The sequence below is a fragment of the Macrobrachium rosenbergii genome, chromosome 2 (genome assembly GCF_040412425.1).
Source record: "Macrobrachium rosenbergii isolate ZJJX-2024 chromosome 2, ASM4041242v1, whole genome shotgun sequence".
In the NCBI taxonomy this organism is placed as follows: Eukaryota; Metazoa; Arthropoda; class Malacostraca; order Decapoda; family Palaemonidae; genus Macrobrachium; species Macrobrachium rosenbergii.
This window is the reverse complement of record NC_089742.1, coordinates 70,664,563-70,685,582: the sequence shown is the minus strand read 5'-3', so window position 1 is coordinate 70,685,582 and position 21,020 is coordinate 70,664,563. Positions and strand designations below refer to the sequence as shown.

Sequence of the window (21,020 nt, the reverse complement as noted above, 5' to 3'; positions counted from 1 at the left end):
TTGTGTACTGTAGTTATGAAAAATACAATCTACTTTCAAAAATGTGATACTAGCAAGAGTAGAAGGTACTTAAATCTCAACTAGACAAGTTAGAGAGGAATAGAAAAGGAAAGCAGCTTCTAGGGCCGAGAAACGAGCTTCCCTTATCCTAGAGTTCTACCCTATCCTAGATTAGAAGATATCTCTGCTATTCCTTCTTCCCCTCTTCCTAATTTTGTCTCCTGCTACTAGCCCTTCTACTTTGAATCCACCTACTCCCACACCTGGCTCCCTTGCTTCCAAAACCGATGTCATTGCCAGTCTAGAGTCTAGATTTGAAAATTAACCTACTAGTGAATACAGTGGTGGAGTTAGGTGTGTCACTGAAGACATTAATGGGAAAATGTATTCATACAGCACCACTTCCCACAAAGTAATAAGTGATAGTGTTGTGCAAGTGGAGGAGGTGGCTACTCGTCCCGCCAGTTCTCCTAGACGAAGGTCCCTGTCTCACTCCCCTGAACCTGGGAGAAGACATACCGAATGTCCAAGGGAGGCCGGTTGGGTTTGTCCATGGGTAGTTGCCCCATCAGTCGAACCTGTTGCACACACCCAGGTTTCGACAGACAGCCACTAGAAAGACGTCTTATTAGATATGCACCAATTATCTGACAGTGTGGTGCCACTTCCCAAGTATCTGGCACCTGCTTCTGAGCCCAGCGCCAGCTTCCAAGTGTCCAGCAACAACTTCCGAGCACTGGCACCAGCTCTTGGGTGCCTGGTGCCATAGGTGCTGCAAACGTTTTCTTCATTCTTCAAGGCCGCTGAAGAGACGCACCAACGACGGTTGTCGTTCTCCGCTTCTTGTCTCGTGGTATTAAGAGGCTAGCCGCATCCCACAGCCTTCCTGCAGTTTCACTGTGAATCCCTCTGTCTCATCCTCAGCCCGACATCCATTGGAACAGTGAATACCTTTTCTCCTGAGCATTCATTTGTTGAGTGACTTACTTAGCCCCTAAGCTCCAAATGAACCCTCTCAGACAAGCGCTTCCGAGCAGCACCAATTCCTGAATGCCTGGTGCCAGCTTCCGAGCTCCTGGCACCAGTTCCCAAGTGCCCGGTGCCAATTCTCAAACGCCCAGCGCCTGTTCCCGAGCGCATGGCATTATCTATCTAGTTCTTGGCTCCTGCTGCTGAGCGCTAAGCCTCCGCTCACGGACATTTTTTCTGCATCTTCCTGAGTGCCTGATGCCAGCTTCCAAGTTCCAGCGCCAGTTCCTGTTCACCCGGCGCCAATTCCCAAACGGCTGACACCAGTTCCCGAGTGCTTGGCACTATCTCTTTAGTACTCAGCTCCTTTCTTACTGAGAACGCACTGTCATTCTTTCATAAGCGCCAGTTCCAGATTGAGCGCCCGGCTCCATCTTCCAGGTGTCCAGCACCAGTTCCCAGTCACCCGGCGCCAACTCTTTAGTATCTGACTCCCGCCTCTGAGCGCCAAGCATCCACTCACAGGCGTTTTTTCTTCTCTTCAGTCTGTTTCAGGAGCAAGGCAACCTTCGCCTATAGTTCTAGATGAGCCGACGTTGACCCCTTTTAAGTGACAGTTAATGTCTCAGAGTCTTGTCCAGTGTGGACAGGGACATTTGAGATCCAAAATTATAACCTTGTTGAAGAAAGCTCCCTCCTCCAGCACTTTCTTCATCCTCCAAGAAGTCTTTCAATGAGTTGGGAGATTAGCTTTTGGCCAAAAGGGAGCAAGGCACAGCATCTTTTCTTTCCTTCCTCTGCCCTCATTGACGTTCTGCATTCTTGTCAACCAAGATAATGTTTGCTTTGACAAAACTAGGCCTCCTTGTCGAAGATCTTTTCAAGATTTTTTTAAATTCTTAGCTTTCTTGACTGGTCAGTGGGAACACTGGCTAAGAGGATAGAGGACTTCTAGGATTTATCGGGAGACATGGCCTTGGTTTGTCTCAGAGTCCTGTCCTGTGAGGACAAGGACCTTTGAGATGGCTTTTAGAGCTTTCCACTCTCTTTACTTTTGAAGCTGAAGAAGAGAGAGCTCTGGTGCTCCTTTACTACTAAAGGGGTCACACAGTTGCAGAAATCAGCACTATTATTTTTTCATCTGGACCAACATCACCTCTTCTCTCAGGGGCACAGTTAAGTGAATTGTGTCTGATCTGCAGAAGAATTTGACTTAGGTCTGGTTTTTGAAAGCCACTGCTGTGTCTGTGCCCAGGCTTTTGTGGGTTTTATGGACTTTTTCAAGCTTATTCTAAGCTTGCCAGTTACTTGCTTTCACCCGGTAGTTTGTCAATTTCCACAAGGCATCGAGTCTGCATGGTTGTTTGCAAGTCTGCACGGTTGTCAGTGAGTCTGCATGGCCAGTAGCTCCCTACTTCTCTGTGTATAGAGGTCCGTCTTCTGGAACAGGGTCTTCCAGTTTTGGACTCTGTGCCTCGGTCTCTCTCAGCACTTCAGGTCTTCACTTGAGTCCTCGCTCCTCTTGCAGTTGGCTTTAGAAGCACAAGATCAGGTCCTAATAACCAGATACGTTAAAAAAACAATGTATGGAAATAACATCTCACCCATATGCAAGAAGTGCAGTATGAAAGACGAGACCATAAACCACATAGCAAGCGTCCGGTGCTTGCACAGAACCAGTATGAAAAGAGGCATGATTCAGTAGCCAAAGACCTCCACTGGAGCCTGTGCAAGAAACACCAGCTAGCTTGCAGTAATAAGTGGAATGAATGTCAACCTGAGGTAGTGATAGAAAACTATCAGGCAAAGATATCTGGGACTATGGTATCAGAACAGATAGGGTGATACCTGCCAATAGACCAGATGTGGCGTTGATTGACAAAATAAAAAAGAAAGTATCACTCATTGATGTTGCAATACCATGGGACACCAAAGTAGATGAGAAAGAAAGAGAAAAAGTTGATAAGTATCAAGACCTGAAAATCGAAATAAGAAGGATATGGAATATACCAGTGGAAATTGTACCCATAATCATAGGAACACTAGGCATGATCCCAAGATCCTTGAAAAGGAACCTGGAAAAACTCCAGGACTCACACAGAAGTGTGCTAATAGGGTTCCAGGATGCAACCCGGAACCACACACTATAAAAACCACCCAGTTGAATAAGATGACTGTGATAAAAAAAAAAAAAATAAAATAAAATAAAAAATAATAATAAATTTTATTTCAGCTCAAGGCCATGTATACATGGAATATACAAAATAGAGACAATAACATACACACAATCTACAGTAGATACGTGAGATAACATAACAAAAATATTATAATCGGCAATATCCACAGTTGCTGAAGAAGTAGAAAAAATAGTATTTATAATAAAGGTAATGACAGTAATAATATTAAGAATAATAGTAAAAAATAAAATAAAAAATCGGGTCTCATCCTTTTTCTTGTCAACCAGCATGGTTTGGCACATCTCCTGCCTCTTGTCATATTTGAGGAAGCTTGTCCGACACATGTGACTCCTCTGCTTTTGCTTCGATGACAACTGAAGCAGTACTTATTAGCTTCAAGCAGTCATCCATCTCAGCTCACTCTTTGACCAGGGAGATCAGAGGTGATCTTGCATGATTGCTGGATGACAGGAGACTTCTTGCAGGGGTTTTCCCTGATCTGTTCATCTCATGGAATGTATCTGCCCATAGCCATATTAGAGGGGGATTCCAAGACTGGTTAGTCATTCCATTTTGTTGCTGAGCAACAACATGTCTGTAGTTACTGGCATCAATAAGCAAAGGGGAAAGGACAGTTTCCTTTAACCCTGTCAGTGGGCAAAGCAGTTGCATGAGTGAATGGTTATTCATGCCATTGAAACTGTGTGCCAGATACATTCCATGATGGAGGACTGTTTTGGTTGACCAGAGACTTGCAATAGAGATTAGTAGTCTTTACATGTTCACGGGGGATGGCTATTGGAGTTCTCAGAACTGATGATTGACCTGTTTGAAATGATTGAGCTGTTTGCCACGCAACAAACAAGGAGCTATCGGTGTTCTGTTCTCTGGTGCCAAAAATGTGTCAGGCCTTGGGGACACCTCCCAGCCCCCCCTTTGTTATTCTGGGGCTCAGATTCTGGTAGCTCCTCATGGATCCCATGCTGAGTAGTTTTTCCAGCTAGTTGGATTTTACTGTTATTGGTATTATTCAGAAGATGTTATATTTTCCGTGGTAATCGCAGGATTTTACTGTTATTGGTATTATTCAGAAGATGTTATATTTTCCGTGGTAATCGCAGACTTATTAATATTTTGGACTACTGTATTCATTAATTTTTCATCTTATTGATTCATAATTACTACTACATAGAAATGTATCAGCTTTTTCATTAACATTTTAATTCAGTTTAAAAAACACATTTTTCCCATTCATTTTTTCTCACTACTGTTTCATAATTTATTACACCACTGAATGGCTCTCTCATCTATAGTGTGTGTGATGTGTCCATAAATACCATATGTATCCATCCACCTAGCGATTAAGTTTTTAAAATTTATGATGCAAAATAAGGCATGGTAGTTTATTTTGATTTCCTTGTATGTATACAGTGTCTTCCTTTGTCAGATATTCAAGATATGGAAAATGTGAATGGCGTATCAAGCACCAGTAGTATTTCTCCAGAGCCATGCTCAAAGGCTCCGTTAGCAAAGGGGCTTCGGAATTTTCGAATGGATAAGGAGTCTGCTACCAAGGGCCAGCGTAAGTGCAATTTTTGTCTAGGTTTTACTAGATACTGTAATTTAGACTTTGTAATATATTCTGCAGTATGCAGTGAGTCCTTATACAGTAAGTAGACTTCTAGATGAATGGAAATGAAGTGTTTTCTGGTTGGATTTTGGTAAGGAGAGAGTTTTTGTGAATTACGTTAACGTAAAGACTATTCTACCACTTTTTTCTGCATACGTATTATGTCTTGTTTTGGTCTTTTATTTTTCAATGTGAGTCAGGGAAGTGCTATCGCTGCTTCCAATTTTGTTGGATAAGACCACCCCATTGTCATCCTCAACCTGTTTTATATGGGAGTAATCTTTGGTGTTCTTTTCCCTTGACTTTGCAATTCTATGAATTTTTCTCTCCCCCTCATGTGTTTCCAGCTCTTCATACATTTCATCTAATGCTTTTGCCTTTTCTTCTTGCTTGTTTCTTATATCTTATATACCTCTCCTTTGGCCTTTACCTCCTCTTTCACTTTACAATTCCACCACCAGGTTTTCTTATCATTTGGAGGTTTCTTTCCAGATGTCTTTCCCACCACCTCTTCACCCACTCTTTATCACTTCACTGTTATGATTCCACCATTCTTGCACTCCCTCTAGCAATCTAACTTCCCTGACACTCTCCTTAACTCCTGCCTTGCTTCTTCCTCTTGTGTCAGCTTCCACTGTCTGATTTTTGATGGGACATGCTCGCAGCTACCTATTACTATAATCCTTATTTCAAAGTCCATTACCACCACTCTCAATGTACAACTTTACAATTTATCACCTCTCTCAGATGTGATTTCTGCACTTGAGGAAGTCAATGTGACTCTCTTGCTCCACTCTTTTATGTAATGTACCGATTTACTTTCTTTTTAAACCGGGTGTTGACAATTGCCACATCAAATGACACTGAACAGTCCACAGCTCTTTCTCCCTTGTCATTTGTCTCTCCAACTCCTCAGTTTTAGTGTCCCAGACCAGGTCAGCATTCTTATCTGTGGGTTGGAAGCTTTCATGTTATTCAGCAGTCAAGCAGGTGTCTTCCTTAATGTGATGTAGAATGCCTTAGTGGCACTGATTATGGCTCCTTCCACAACAGAAATGACAATCGTAGCCAGCAGCTTCTCACACAAAGGGGAAGTAAGACTTGAGCCTGGGGGCAGGAAGGAATTGTAGTTTTTATATCAGTATCTTACCAAGTGATTACATTGCTGCTAGTTTCACTCGCTTGGCAGCTAAAATTTTGAAATTTCACAGGTCGTGCTGTTTTGTTTTGGATAGATGGCTTGCCCTGCCCACTTTCGGGGGAAAGAGAGGAACAACATAGCAAAAGAGCTTCAATTTATTTCTGCTGGCTGATGGCTGTACACCAGTTATTAGCAGCAACTTTATTTTGGAATTCTTTATTTTTCTGATTGTTCTTTTTGTCAATTGGTGACGCATTCTTGTATTGGTAGCCTTGTGGCACACTTAGAAAGTGTTAAGTTTCTTTTTTGAGACATTATTGATTGAATTATGACCTTTTTCCTGATTGTGACTGTAGTTGACTTGTTTTTGCTACGTGATGTCAGATTCAAGTTCATCTAGCTTTAGGCATTGCAGCAATGGCTGCAATACTCATTTGACTAAAGAATCCTATGATTCACATAGGATTTGCGCAGGCTGTAGGGGGGCAGGTGTGTTCAGTTGATTTAAGATGTAAGGAGTGTTCAGACTGGAACAGTAAGAAATGGAAGACTTTGAGGTCACATTTGAATAAACTGGCTAGGGATAAAAAGAGGATGGTGACTGCTAGATAGATTCGTAAGTCTTTAGCTAGCCAGGAATCTCCTAATTCTAATGTTAGTGTTAATGTCAATGTTGAGGTTCCTGTGATTTCTGTGAATCCCGTTCCCAGTTCTTCATCCGTGCCACCTTCTCCTTTACCTGGCTCTCTTGCTTCTGAACCAAACCCCATTTCCAGCCTCGAGTTGAAGGATTGATAAAAGGTTTGAATTAATAGTGGAATCTGTGGCCCAATTACTGTCATCAGTGAAAATTCTAATGGACAAATCAAGTGCTTCGGAGTGCCCAGTAGCACCTAGTGTTACTGAAGTGTTAGTGGAGGAGGTGGCATACTCCCCTAAACCTGGGAGGAGTCAAACTGGTAGCCTAAGGGAGCTCGGGGTCTGCCCATGGGTAGTCGCCCCCTCGGTTGAACATGTTGCTGAAACCCAGGTTGCAGCCACACGCCACTGGAAAGGTGTATCTATGTAAGTGCATCATCTTTCGTCAAGTTCAGAGGAGACTAGTCCCAGATGCCAATGGCGCTTTGCAGACGAATCACGTCCTCTGAAAAGACATGCTGGGGATGTGTCGGATTCTCCTCCAGTGCCTTGTGAAAGATTCAAGAAGCCTGTGTGTAGCCCTTGTCCATCCTGTAGTCATTGGGATAGTTCGCAGCATTTTTCTTCAGTGCCCCCCTTGGTGGAGATTCAGAGTTTGGCTCCCAAATGCTCTTCTTCTCGTAAGTGCTCCTCACCTTTCAAAGTGTCTTCTCCCGAACGGCCTCCAGCACCTGAGGTCCCTCTGGCACTTGAGCTCCCTGCAGTTCCTGAATTTTCCTTGGGGGTCGATTGAGCGCCTGGTATCGCCGGAGTGCCTGAGAATGTCAACGCGCTTATTAGCGCCTGATCGCCCTTCAGTGCCTGAGTGCCCGTCTTCTCTTGAGCACCATAGAGCGCCTGAGTGCCCCTTGATGTCTGAGTGTTAAGTGGTTCCCATATGTCCAGTGGTTACAGAGCACCCATTGGCGTCCGAACACCTGTCTTTGACCGATCGTCTAGTTTCTGCTGTCGGCCTCTCATCTCTGTCTTTGGTTGGGGCTCCAGCAGTTGAGTGCCCAGTGGCCTCTTCTGCACAGCCAACTCCTCTCCTTCAGGCTAATCCTGCTACTAGTTCTCAGGAGCCTGCAGCTGTGGACCCTATTCAGAGTAAGCTGGACAGTATTTTGAGCCTACTCAAGAAGGCCCCATCGGCTCTTCAACCTCCAGACTTGTCCTTGTCTCCAGTATCGTCTGACGAGGAGGGTGATGTACTGGTTCAGGACGCTCGCACATTGGCTTATGCGTCTGTATTGAGAAATCTCCTTGTTACCTTTCTGGGTTTCTTTTCTCCAGCAGCCCTTCACCTGCTACTTTTTTTGATGGAATCTCAGACTGCTGAATATGTGAAGTTGCCCAAGTTGGTGCTTTCTTCCTCGGCAAAGAAAGCCTTGAGTGAAGTTGGTGGGTGGCTAGTGGAGAAGAGGGATCAAGGAAGAGCTTTCGTCAGTTATCCCCCTACCAGATTATCTAAGAGGAGATATTTGTCGCATGCCACAGGGAAAGTTCCTTCCCCAGGAGTTTCTGCCTCCTCCCAGGGGGACTTCTCTGGGTTGATAGACTTGTCCTGAAGATCTACGTTTTCTTCAGCGAAGATTATGTTCAGTGCTTCAGAGTTAGCTCATCTTCTTAAAAACTTGTTCAAAGTTTTCGAAGTTTTGAGTTTCCTTGACTGGGCGGTGGGTGATCTGGCCCGGAAAATCAAGAACTGTTCAATTGTGCCTGAAAGATCAAGGACTGTTCAGTTGTGCCCGAAGATTTTGTTACGGACTGGCTAGGAGTCCTCTCATATTGACAAGGGCATCAGGGATGACTCCAAAGAGTTGGTTTCCCTTTATACAATGGCAGTACTAAAAAAGAGGGAACTGTGGTGTTCTTACACTTCTAAGGGAGTTACTTCCTTGCAGAAGTTGACGCTTCTGTTTTCCCCCCTGGACTGTTACCATTTGTTCTCACAGGCCACAGTACTGGGGATCGGATCAGATCTCGAAAAGAAGAGCACCCAGGATCTTTTGACCCAGTCCTCTAGGCATCCTAAGGAGATGTCCGCCCTTGCTTCTAGGACAGTCTCTCCCCTGCAGATGTGTCCCTTTCATGGCAGCAGGCAGAGAGCTTATTCTAGGCCATGATCTAGTGTCTGTTTCGCTTCACATGCCATTAAAAAGTCCTCATCTAGATCTTCCTCTCGTAAATGAGATCTTTGTCCTCAGGACTTTGGTAGGAGCCAGGCAACTCCTCTTCTGGGAGACATGGAGAGAGAAAGGGCCAGAACCTTGGATCATAAATTTCTTGAGGGAGGGTTACACCATCCCTTTCAAGGAAAAGCCTCATTTGGTCAGCACGCAAGTCATATTGACAGCCTACTTTGTAGGCTCAAAAAGGTTTTTGGGCCCCTCAGAGGAAGTTTTGTCCCTCCTCAGGAAGGGGGTGATTAGACTTAGCCAAGGAAGTGAACTCCCTTGGGTTTTACAACCAACTGTTTGTGGTTCCCAAGGCGTCTGGAGGCTGGAGGCCTGTCTTGGATGTTGGCGCCCTAAATGTCTTTGTCCAGAGGACGAAGTTCAGTATGGAGACAAACTGAACCATCCTGTCATCCATTCGCCAGGGAGATTGGATGACATCCATCGATATGCAGGACGCATACTTTCACATTCCTATCCATCCAGACTCAAGGAAGTATCTCAGGTTTGTATATGAGAACAGAGTGTTCCAGTTTCGTGTTCTGCTTCAGTCTCTCGACGGCTCAGCAAGTTTTTACCAGAGTTCTTGCTTCCCTTTCAAAATGGCTCCATCTGATGGGAATCAAGATCTCCAGTTTCTTTCTCTTGAAAACTGCTCTGCCAATGAATGGATGAGTATTCTGGGAGCATTGTCATCCATAGAGCAGTTTGTTTCCCTAGGCAGACTGTATATGAGACGGCTGCAGTTTTTCCTAAGGGTCAGCTGGGACAGGAAGAATTACCCAGACATGTTCGTTTTTCCTGTGACTCCTGAGATAAAAAGAGACCTGCTTTGGTGGAGTTTCGAAGGAAGGCTGTCGGAAAGGAAGTCTTCTTCCTCTGAGCCCCAACTTAGACTTCTACTCAGACATGTCGGATCTAGGTTGGGGATCTCTTTTAGGGAGCAATGAAGTCTCCGGAACATGGTCCCCAGAGCAGGAAAACTGGCATATGAATATCAAAGAATTGAAAGCAGTTCATTTAGGACTGCAGTTCTTCAGGTCGGAAGTGATCGGCAAGACAGTGGCATTCCACTCAGACAGCACAACTGCCCTGTCTTACATCAAGAATCAAGGGGGAATGCACTCATTCTCCCTTTACAAAGCAAATTTTCCAGAACTGCTACCTCAAAGACCTCATACTCTCAGACAGCCTCACTTCAGACGGTTCCATCAGGGATTGTCTACTCTGGCCCTAACAGGCTACAAACTGTCAGGAAGCTCCTTAGAAAGAGAAGTTTTTTAAGATCAGCTTTGGAAGCTATTGCTAAGAGTAGACGGCAGTCCTCTGACAGAGTATATCGGGGTAAGTGGGCAATATTTTGAGCCTGGTGCAGAAGGCACGGTATCTCGTCTACTCAGATATTTGTAGCGGAAATAGTAGATTTTCTGCTATATTTGAAAACCTGTAGAAGCCTGTCTACTTCCACTATCAAAGGTTATAGGGCCATGTTAAGCTCTCTCATCCGACACAGGGAAGAAGATCTTTCCTCAAATCAGGACTTGTTGGACCTCATTAAATCTTTTGACACCATGAAACAGGAGGAGGTAGCAGTAGTGCCATGGAACTTAGATATAGTTCTGAAATGGTTGTCCGGCCCTCAATTTGAGCCCGTGTGCTCGGTTTTATTAAAGGACTTAACTAGGAAGACCCTTTTCCTGGGAGCCTTGGCGACAGCAAAATGGTTGAGTGAATTCAATTCATGTACTGGACGAGAGAGTTGGCTTCCCCCAAGGGAATGCTGTCTGCTCTTTTTCCCTGGGGTTTTTAGCCAAAAATGAGTTACTTTCTAAGCCCTGGCCTCGTTCTTTTATCATTAAAAGTCTGTCAGAAGTATTAGGTCTAGATGAAGAGGAGAGAGCTGTGTGTCCTTTGAGGGCTCTGAAGTATTACCTACACAGAACAGAGGGAGTATGTGGACCTTCAAGTGCTCTATGGTGTTAAGTCAAGAACCCCTCATGTCCACTGTTGAAGAATGCCCTGGCATTCTTCCTCAGAGACCTCATCTCAGAAGTTCATTCTTTGACTGGGGATGATGCCTTACCCTCTTGTAAAATAAGAGCTCATGAGATGGGGGCTGTCGCCACTTCGTTGGCATTCAAACATAATTTATCTCTCATCCATTTTGCAGGCAACATTTTGGAAATAGAGACAGTATATGATAATTGCAGTACATTGGGTCCATTTTCAGTGGCTGGTGAGGTGTTGGGGGAAGAAGTGTAGGAAGCATTCCTTCCTTCTGTTTTTCCTCTTCACCTTGATATCAGGGTGTTGACACCATGAAACAGGAGGAGGTAGCAGTAGTGCCATGGAACTTAGATATAGTTCTTAAATGGTTGTCCAGGGGAGCCTGGGGGTACTGTGTAACCAGAGTACCCTCCAGTTCTTTTATGGTTGGGTGGTGGTTTTGTTTTTTTTGTGGTGTAGGTGACGATGTCTTTTTTCTGGTTGTATTTTGTATACTGGACCCAAGGCAGGGGCAACATGTTATTCTTTGCATGCAGTCCACGGTTATACCGCCACACCAATATACGATAAGATGAGCGCCAACCAAAGGCAGTGTCATCCTACAGCAGCTCTCTTATCAAGTAAGGAAACAACAAGCATTGTATCAGTGCTAGCAACTTTTTCTATTCTCGAATTCATTATCATTCCTGATGTTTTGGGGTAGATATGTCCATGCATCCCACCTCCTGTCAGTGTGAGAATCAGCAATGCAATTACTTGGTAAGTTACTTGTATAAAAATAACATTTTTATGATAAAATGAAATTTTATATATACTTACCAAGTACTGTAATTACATGATTGGAGACCTCCATCCTCCCCTTGCATGAAGCTCCTTTGCTAAATTGTTGCTCTCTTTCCCCTGAAAGTTGGTGAGGCAAGTCACCTACCCAAAACAAAATAGCGCTACCCGTGAATTTCAAAATTTTAGCTGCCAAGCGAGTGAAACTAATAGCAATGTAATTACCTGGTAAGTATATATAAACTTTATCATAAAAATGTCATTTTCCTTATTCCTTCCCAATGTTGTTGTCAAACACCCACCTCTTCTCCCTCTCTTTCCCTAGAGGATGAAAGAAGAAACCTCCTCAGTGGATCGGCGTTAGACTCCATGTTACCCCTTTTCAGGGTAACTTTGAGTTGGTGGTGGAAAGGGGAGTGGAAGTCCTGAGTCCTCTTATTCCACTCTCTGATATATTATCAAGCTTTCAGTGCAAATAAGTGATCTGTAGCACCAAACCTTCAGATGTGGTGTTCTTGTTTGCTTTGAGGCTTTTGAATTTGAAACTTTTGAAGTGAAGTCAGGTTTACAGGTAGCTGTTAGGTTCCCAGTTAAGTGTTATCTTAGATTTTTGCTAGGTATACACTACTAGTGTTACCTGGTTGATGGGTTTCTTGGCTTCTGCTCCAGGCATTGAAAAAAGATAGAGGTTAGATTTCACATCCAATTACCAGACAAGTATCTGTGTATGCCTATAAGCACTGCAAACTTAGTGCCAATTTCTTTCTTGGCAGGAATGATTGGGTCAGCTTTGGCAGGTTATCCCTGGCCACCTGTCTTCTCCTAGGAGTGTTTTTCGTTCAGGAGCAGATTCCTGCTCTTTCTTCAGTGAGGCTGAAGCACCACTTTTAGCTCCATGTGACTGCCCTTCTCGCTTGGGGCAAATCACAGAAGTACTAGCACAGTGATGGGATGACAGGAATCTTATTGGTTCACAGATGCATCGAAGGAGGGCTAGAACACTTCAGGATTATTTTGAGGGAACTCTTCTGGCCTTAGAAAACCTCATCTGCATATCAGTGTTCTGGGAATGAGGGAAGCATTGCTTCTTTGAATGTTTCTGGGAATAGTTTATAGGTTACTTGGTAGTGCTGTTTGTTACAACACAACCTTAGTGCAACCTTTCCATGCAAAGAGGAAGGCTTTGCTCTTTTGTGTTGTGGTAATTGCAGGGGCAGTAATGAAAATTGTATTCTATTAACCTGGGAATGATCTTGCTTCTACACTTTGTGCCATTTTAAACTGTTTCTCCTCGTTGGCTGATCAGCAGTATCAGCCACTCAGGTATTCAAGATAACCTCGGCTACTCTTTGTGGCCAGTAGTGGAGTGGTATCCAGTGCTGCTGACTCTCATGGCCAGAAGTCTCTGGTCAGAGTGCCTGTTCAGCAGGTCATGGACTCCTTGTTCTCTGCTGAGACCATCTCCTGTCAGGTTATGCTGTATGGCTTGTGCTTGGCCATAGTCAGTCTTTAGGCTGAAGACCATGGCATACCCTACTTGGAGTTATACATACTTGACAGGGCATATTGGACTTGCTTTTCCTCTATTGACAGCATTGTACCCTCAAATGGGAGGTAAACCTGTCCTTTGCAGCCTACCCCAAGCACTTGACTAGCTCTTGGGAGAAGCCTTGTTCAAGAGTTCTTTCTCAAAATGGCCTTTTTGAATAGCATATACTCAGTGAAAAGTACCAGTAAGTTTCCTCTCTCTCTCTCTCTCTCTCTCTCTCTCTCTCTCTGTGTGTGTGTGTGTGTGTGTGGAGTCTCAGGACTCATTAGCTCCCGATAGGAGAATTGAGTTTCCTCTGATCCCTCCCACTGAGACTTTGGTTGTTCTGAACGAGTTGTTTCTTATGCTTGATGTGAGCCGTGAGATAGTTCCTGAAGGACCAGGACTCTTAGTTTGGGGTGCTGGCTCCTATTTTTTGTCTTAGGCTAGCTTATAAGTAGTTGTCCTGGGACCTTCTTCCTTCTCTGGCTCTTTGAGGTACCCAATAAGTTTATGATTCCTCTGAGGAAGATGTCACCCACTGTACTCGTTCGAGGATACTGGACTCGTTTGAGGACCATCCATAGCCCTTAGAGATGAACTTTGCAGTGCTTCCAGGCAATGAAGGCAGGTGTCTAGGTCATAGGCATCCATTCCCTCATTATACTGGAGGGACATCACCCACAGGCCCCAAGATATTTTCTTGGGACCTTCAGTGGTTGATCAGCAGCAGTTGGTTGCTGTTTTTTGCTCCACGTATCTTAGCTGCACATCCCAGAGCTTTTAAGTGATAAATATTCATGATGAAAGTTTTAAGAGGACAGATTTATTGATAATAAATATAGAGTTAATTTTGTGCTTCTGTGTATAGCATTTGTTAAATACAGGCAGTGCCCGGTTAACAGCGGGCTTGGTTAATGGCAATCCAGTTTTACAACGCTTGTCTAGCGACGAAAATGAGCATTTTTTGGCGCTGAAAATCGCCGATTTCTGCTAATCAATACGTACCTAACAGAGGTGCCGATAACTGAAAATCGGTGCTTTTCAGCGCGAATAAGACCCGAAAATTGCAGAAAAAGCGCCAAAAATTGCCGATTTTCAGTTAGCAGCGATTTTCAGTTATTCACACCCTCAGAATGGAACCGCCTGCCGATAACCAGGGGACAGCCTCTACAGCAATAAAGGGGGTCATGTCGTATCCTCATAGGGCAACTCCTCTTTTGAGTAGCTTACTGATGCCATCATAGGCAAAGGGATCATTTCTCTGCCTAGGGGAATGACCTTCCAAACGTACCCTGCAATCTCTGGTGGTCATCAGTACGTTTGAGGCAACTTCTCTAGGGGCCACAGTCATCCATCGATCTATGGCATCCAGGAAGAACCTGTCAGTCTGGTACTAGGATAGATTGTAACTGCAGTTCACATTCATATCCTGTTACCTTGAGTTATTGCCCATGGGTCCTTGGACTCCTTTTCCTTGGATCCTTGGTGGGTGCTCAATAAGTCATGTGGTTTACCCAGTTCGTAAGGACAGGTTGCATCTCACCTAAGGCGTGTGGCTACAGGAGAAGGCGTGGGTGGGACTGGCTTCCTACCTTCCTCCTGTTTTCTGTCCTCTTCCAGTGGACAGAGGAAGAGTGAACAAGCTGTCACGAGCTGGACTGGCATGCATGCAGGTGATCTGCATGACTGAGTATCCTGTCTATAATCCATTTTTGTTTGGATTAATAGATGCATTTCCTACCTTCTCTCTAGCAAGGAGAGAGGACTAACTATGGGCGAGCCAGTTGGTTATTTTTAGCTATACAGTCTTCGACGTTGTGGGTTCGTCCACACCTTTCTTATCGAGGGTTTTCATACTTATCTTTGAATCGAAGTGCCCAGAAGTCTGGCAGTAGAACATCCCACATGTTCAACAGATTATAGGTATGGTATCCTCCTTTTGCTCTTTCATGATGAGGAAGAGAATACCAGGTAAGTGGAACTACCATTCAGTTCAGAGAATTACTTGGAATCCTCCCTCCAGTAGTAAGTCTCCATATGTAAAGACCGAGGGTTTTTATTCTTGTAGGAACAAATGACAAATTTTTAATTAATTTGTAATTTTCCTAACATAAAACCTGAGGTCTTTACATAAAAGGTCCACCTCTTACCACCCCTCATTCTTTTACCTGGGCCAACAGGTACACTGAAAAGATTGAATGCATACCAGTTGGGTGGGCAGTACTTCCGCCCCTACCATATATAACTGTTACCATAAGCGCCTTGCAAAAGTGTAACGGTTGGACTTTCCAGCTTTGCCGAAGTTATCCCATATGTAAAGACCTCAGGTTTGTATGTCAGGAAAAATACAAATTAATAAAAAATTTGTCATTTCATAATGATTGTGATCATTTAGGACCCAGTGTGTGGAACTTGAGTCTGGGTATGTTTTTCAGTTGTAGTAACAATAACCAATGATGGGTTTTGAATTTTATTTTTTATTGTTCCATTATTCTAAGTTATATCATTTTCACTTTCAACATAATATGGCTTGAAAGCTAAGTGTACCATATTAAAATACCATATTGTAGGTGTGATCTAAAGTAACTAAATATTTTTCCTTATTTCAGTGTCACTGTTGAGGTACTTTCGCTCAGAGCCAAGGAAGTCCGGAAAATCTAGTGATAAAGTTCCAGAACAGTTGAAGACAGAAGAAAGTAGCCCTACTGATGGTAAGTGCCTGCACTTTTAAGTATACAATAGATACTGGCATAGACTAAAAGAATCTTTTTGACGTTGAACTTACAGTAATTTCCACATGCCTCACAGTAGTGTCAAAAAATGAAAATGCCCTTAAATTCTGAGTTAGACTATGGATTATGGTGCATTTTACTCAAAATAACTAAGGAAGTTAGTTATGAAATAAACTACACTATTGAGGTCATTAGAGACATCTTTGATTATCCATTTGTTCTCATGGAAATACAAACCATGTGCCAATTATTGGTCAATGGCCTGCGCGCGCACACACACACACACACACACACACACACACACACACACACACACACACACACACACACACACACACACACACACACACACACACACACACACACACACACACACACACACACACACACACACACACACACACACACACACACACACACAGAGAGAGAGAGAGAGAGAGAGAGAGAGAGAGGAAACATCATCATACCACATCTTCAACAGTCTCATTCTCTTTATTCTTGGTTGAAATGGCACACGTAAATTTATTCATATGGTCCACCATCACAATAATTCACACAGATCCACTTCTTGTCATTGGTAAAGATACACTTGATCACAACCATCTCAAACAAATCACTCATTCTTATTCTCATTAGAGGTGGACTCTCATACATTTGTTGATACTTTGTTGATACTATCCTTTCTGACATTCCTGGCACATCGTAGCAACGTACAAACATTTTCTCTAAATACAGAGTATACACTTATCATACATTCAGTCAACTTAATTTACTCATATGCCTGTATGTATTGTGCACCAGTTTTGCAAATCCCAGTCGCTCCAAAAATTGAAAGTATAGGTACATATATTTTCAGTCATCCACTTCTGCACAAAATAAACAACACCGAACAAACCTCCTAGGAGTTCTTTGGAATTCTCTCAACATTACACTCCATTTGGCCATAGGAAATCTCAGTGGCATATATTTTGCAGTTCACTTGTCATGGGAAAAACAGTTGTGTTCCGTATCCTTTAATGTCAACCACTTACACAGTCTTATCTGTCTTATATCTACATTCATCATTCCAACAAAATTTGCCATTTAAATACTCTTGTGCAGCTTTGAAATTACTTGTCCACCTCTCAAGAGTACCTCATTTCCCACATTGACTGACATATTCATTCTAAGGAAATCAGTATCAGTCAGACAACAGTAGGATGGGAGTAGATTGTTAGGAAGTTTGTAAGATGTGAGAACTCGGACGATGAAAAATATTAACAGTAAACAGTCCCGCACCTGAGGGAACTGTCTGATAACCACAAAGGTACCCAGCACTTGGTTGATGGAACGTTTAAATGCAACAGTTTGTACAATGTCTTTTTTCCTCCCCAAATCATGAACATGGTCACAGTAACCAAATTCACTAGTTCCTTCTCAAGCTGTTTGTTGCTAAATCTTAACTCCCTTTGCTGTAGTTAATCAACTCTACTAGGGTTAACAGCAGCCACTTTCCTGTGAGAGTGCAGGTAGGGTTAATAGTTAAGGAAAGATGCAATGCATTAATACCCTAATGCAGTTCTCCTTGTATTTTTAATTTACTTACATTTTTATCAATTTATTTATTAACTTATATTTTTTTTTCCAATAATTGATTGCTCCTTTCTGTATTTTCTATTACCTTCTGTTACTTCTTTCAAATGAACACCATATCCTTTGGAAGCTTGAGTAGCCTATGTGAGCTTGTTGCATTTAAAAAGGGTATTGGCCTCTCTTCTGCAATGGAAGTTGTCTATGCACATAAGGAGTTGCAAACAGCCTTGCCCATCACAGGAGCTTCAGACTCCAGAGTGGGATGTGACTCTTAAAATCCACAGCCTAACTTGTGCTGGTATGAATCCTTTGGGGTGACCTTGGACCTAGATCTCACTCTCAACCCATTTTGCTAGTTTTAGCCATGCTGAAGTGTGTTGGTGGGTTATATGGCTTTTCCTTTTTGTCTGACACTTGGAGGTTTGGATTCACTGTTGATTTCATTTATTCATGAGTTTGTGGCAAAAGCTCAGAACCTGTAAGTGCCTAATGAGAGATTTGAGGGTTTTTATGTTCTACCCCTCTGGGACTTAGTTGTTGGTGACCTGTGTGAAATGCTTTTTGCCTGATATGCATTATGCAGCACTACCTAAGATGAACCTAGCTTCTTAGTCTGAAGTATTGGTGCCTCTTTGTCAGTACCAGCTGGCACAAATAGTGATATATCTAAGAACATATAGTACTGTCTTTTTGGATTTTTTATGCAATCTCATGTGCTGATAACCTGTTTGGTTGTACAGTTTAGGCAACAACTTGTGAAGTCGGGCATTAGAATGTCCTTATCATTTCGCAGGAGCTTTCCAGTTTCACAGGCAATGAGGGCTTGTGTTTGGAGATACCAAACCACCTGTACCTCCTTCTGCCTGAGGGGTGTTGCCCATAAGGCTCTGGATGCTGTTTCCCTTGGACCTTTGGTGGCAGGTCAACAGGTCCTTCTTCCTTACTCTGGGTGAGTACAGGCTAGGTGGTACCCAGATGCAGGTCAGCTACGTAAATGAGCACCCTGTATAGAGCTTCACCTTATAAGGTGCATTGCCAGCTACTCTCTCTTTGAAAAAGATGGGTGTTTGGGGCAAGTGTGGGAGAGCTATTATCTTACCCCTTCAATTATATTGACCAGCTTTTAGCTGCCTTGTGACTTCTGTCACCCCATATAGTGTAAGCCCTGTGTTCGCGTTCCCATGATTCACCGACTTTCTTATTCGTGGATTCTTTGTGGAACATATATACAGTACACATTATGCACAAAAAATTCGCCATTCACAGTATTTTCCACAGAAATATTCACTGATTACTGTATTTTCATATAATTTTCGGGACTAAATGTATATTGACCAGCTTTTAGCTGCCTTGTGACTTCTGTCACCCTGTATACAGTAAACCCGTGACTTCTGTCACCTCGTATACAGTAAACCCCCGTATTCACATTCTCATGATTCACGGACTCTCCTATTCACGGATTTCTATGTGGAACATATATACACATTATTCGCGGAAAATTCACCATTCGCAGTATTTTTTTGTGATAAAACTGTTAAAATACTAAGGTACCCAGGCAGTCCTCGAGTTACGATAATTTGCCTTAAGATAATTAGATTTTGCAATGGGGTAAGCAATTAATACCAGTATGACAGTATTTATAAAATATTTTTAAATTCGCGCGGATGCAGGCAGCAGCGTACAATCAGGCAGCGAAGGATACCAAATTACAATAGACCAACTTCTTTTCCTCCATCTCTTTATCTCATCTTCTAGTTAAAAAAGTAAAAACGAATGATAAAAGTATTGTTAGTAATGTTATACTCTTGAGTAAATGCATACAGCCATAAACAACCAAACAAGAAACTTCTTTTGCTTATAACCGAATCGGATAACAACAGCCGTTTTGCTTGTATTTCAGCCGTCGTATGGTAGTAAACAATTACCGTAGTTATGTTACAAATAACGTTAAGTAGAATAGGACTGTTATATTTTTACATTATACCCTTATTTGATATGGATAAAAGATTGGCAAGGAAATATACTGCTAAATTTAAGCTGAAAGTTGTAGCTGAAGCTGAGAAACAATGTTCCAGCTGCTAATGGCTATAAATTATTGTGCATTGGCAACATGGATGAAACTCAACCGTAATTAAAATTGGAGAGAAAGTATTTTAATCAAAACTACTGGGCATGAGAGTACACATTACTGCTTTTGTACGCCAATAAACAGTAAATAGGTAAAGCTCATATTATGATGAAATCAAGTGAAAATAACGAACGGAGTCTTGATTTTTTTTTTTTTACACGAAACAAACGTGCCTGCAAGTGGCCAACGTCATCTATTAACGAAAAAAATAGCTAAATTAATTTCACAACGAGATGTACTTGTTATATTTCGACTTGAAAACACTTTGTAAAACGAAAAATAATCTTGCCCCATATAAATAAAGTATCTAGAGATTCATTTATGCTACTAGAAACCAGAAGCAAGACAAGCACTCTGAACCGAGTTAAATATGGCAAAATAAACTTACCACCTAATTGATTTGAAAACCAAAACATTGATCACTATGATTGCACTTTATAATGCTGTACAAAAGCAATATAAGAATATGTACAATATTATTGGATACAGTGAAGTAAAGCAAAACATTTTAAAAGATCCATGGAAAAGATGCATATTCGTTATGTTGATGTTGTATAATACGATATTAATATGTGAATATAGAGTACTTTATGATGTAGGCTAGGCTACCATTTATGTATACAGTACAGTATACCATAGTGTAGTTCAAGTTAATTCTTGTTTGTTATTCAATTTCTCTTTGTATTGAATTATCATAAGTCACTCTGCATGAACCTCTAGAATTAGCTGATATTAATAATTACTATATTATGTATTTATAGAGTATACTTTTACTTTATAGTGTAGGCTAGGCTACCATATATGTATACATGGTACTGAATACCTTAGTGCAGGCTAGGCAATATTTGAGATACTTTTTTTCCAACAAACAGTGGGTTTTTTGGAACCTAACTCCATTGTAAGTAGAATAATACCTGTGTATAAGCATTTTTAGAGTTTTTCTTTTGTGTTTGAACTATCAAAATAGGCAGTTCTAAGTGTTTTTAGAAGGGTTTTAAGTATTCGCTGATTTTAGCTATTGGGGGGGTGTGTGGTGCACATCCCCTTCAAATACGGGGTGTTTACTGTAGGGGCTACACTTCGTAGTCGTAATTGAATGTGAATGCAGACACTCACTTGAGCTCAGGAGCTTATCAATGTGGCATTCCTATGACAGGTAGTATGTAGGTTTCAGGAGTCATTTTTCATTTGCTCATTATCATGACCAGGAACGTGACATATCCGAATGGAGATTAAACTTACCAGTCAGTTGAAAGACTACCTTAACACCTAAGAGTGAGTCTTCTGCATAAAAGGTGATGGCATTTATTCCTCTGTGAACAATTCACAGATTTTGAAATAATTTGTATTTCTCTTAGTTATACTAACTAGAGCTTTTATCATAATACTCCCTCAATCACCCCATTTAGTTCTTGATGCTGAAGGAAGAATGTTCAATGATAATAGGTGAGTGGTGGGGGGGGGGATTCCCCCATTCACCCACCTACCACGAGTTAAC

General features: G+C 42.3%; 1 protein-coding gene across 2 annotated transcripts in view; it reads left to right on the top strand.

The window, feature by feature from the left end:
* The window catches only part of Etl1 (SWI/SNF-related, matrix-associated actin-dependent regulator of chromatin, subfamily a, containing DEAD/H box 1), a 171,544-nt gene that overhangs the window by 12,815 nt on the left and 137,709 nt on the right, over window positions 1–21,020 (top strand). The window contains exons 2-3 of one of the 2 annotated variants that reach the window (XM_067120410.1): window positions 4,594–4,728; window positions 15,700–15,801. In XM_067120410.1, coding sequence (XP_066976511.1) covers window positions 4,605–4,728; window positions 15,700–15,801 — 226 coding nt within the window. In that variant the 5' untranslated portion in view covers window positions 4,594–4,604. The remainder of the gene's footprint in view (window positions 1–4,593; window positions 4,729–15,699; window positions 15,802–21,020) is intronic. The other variant, XM_067120419.1, reaches the window with a different exon arrangement.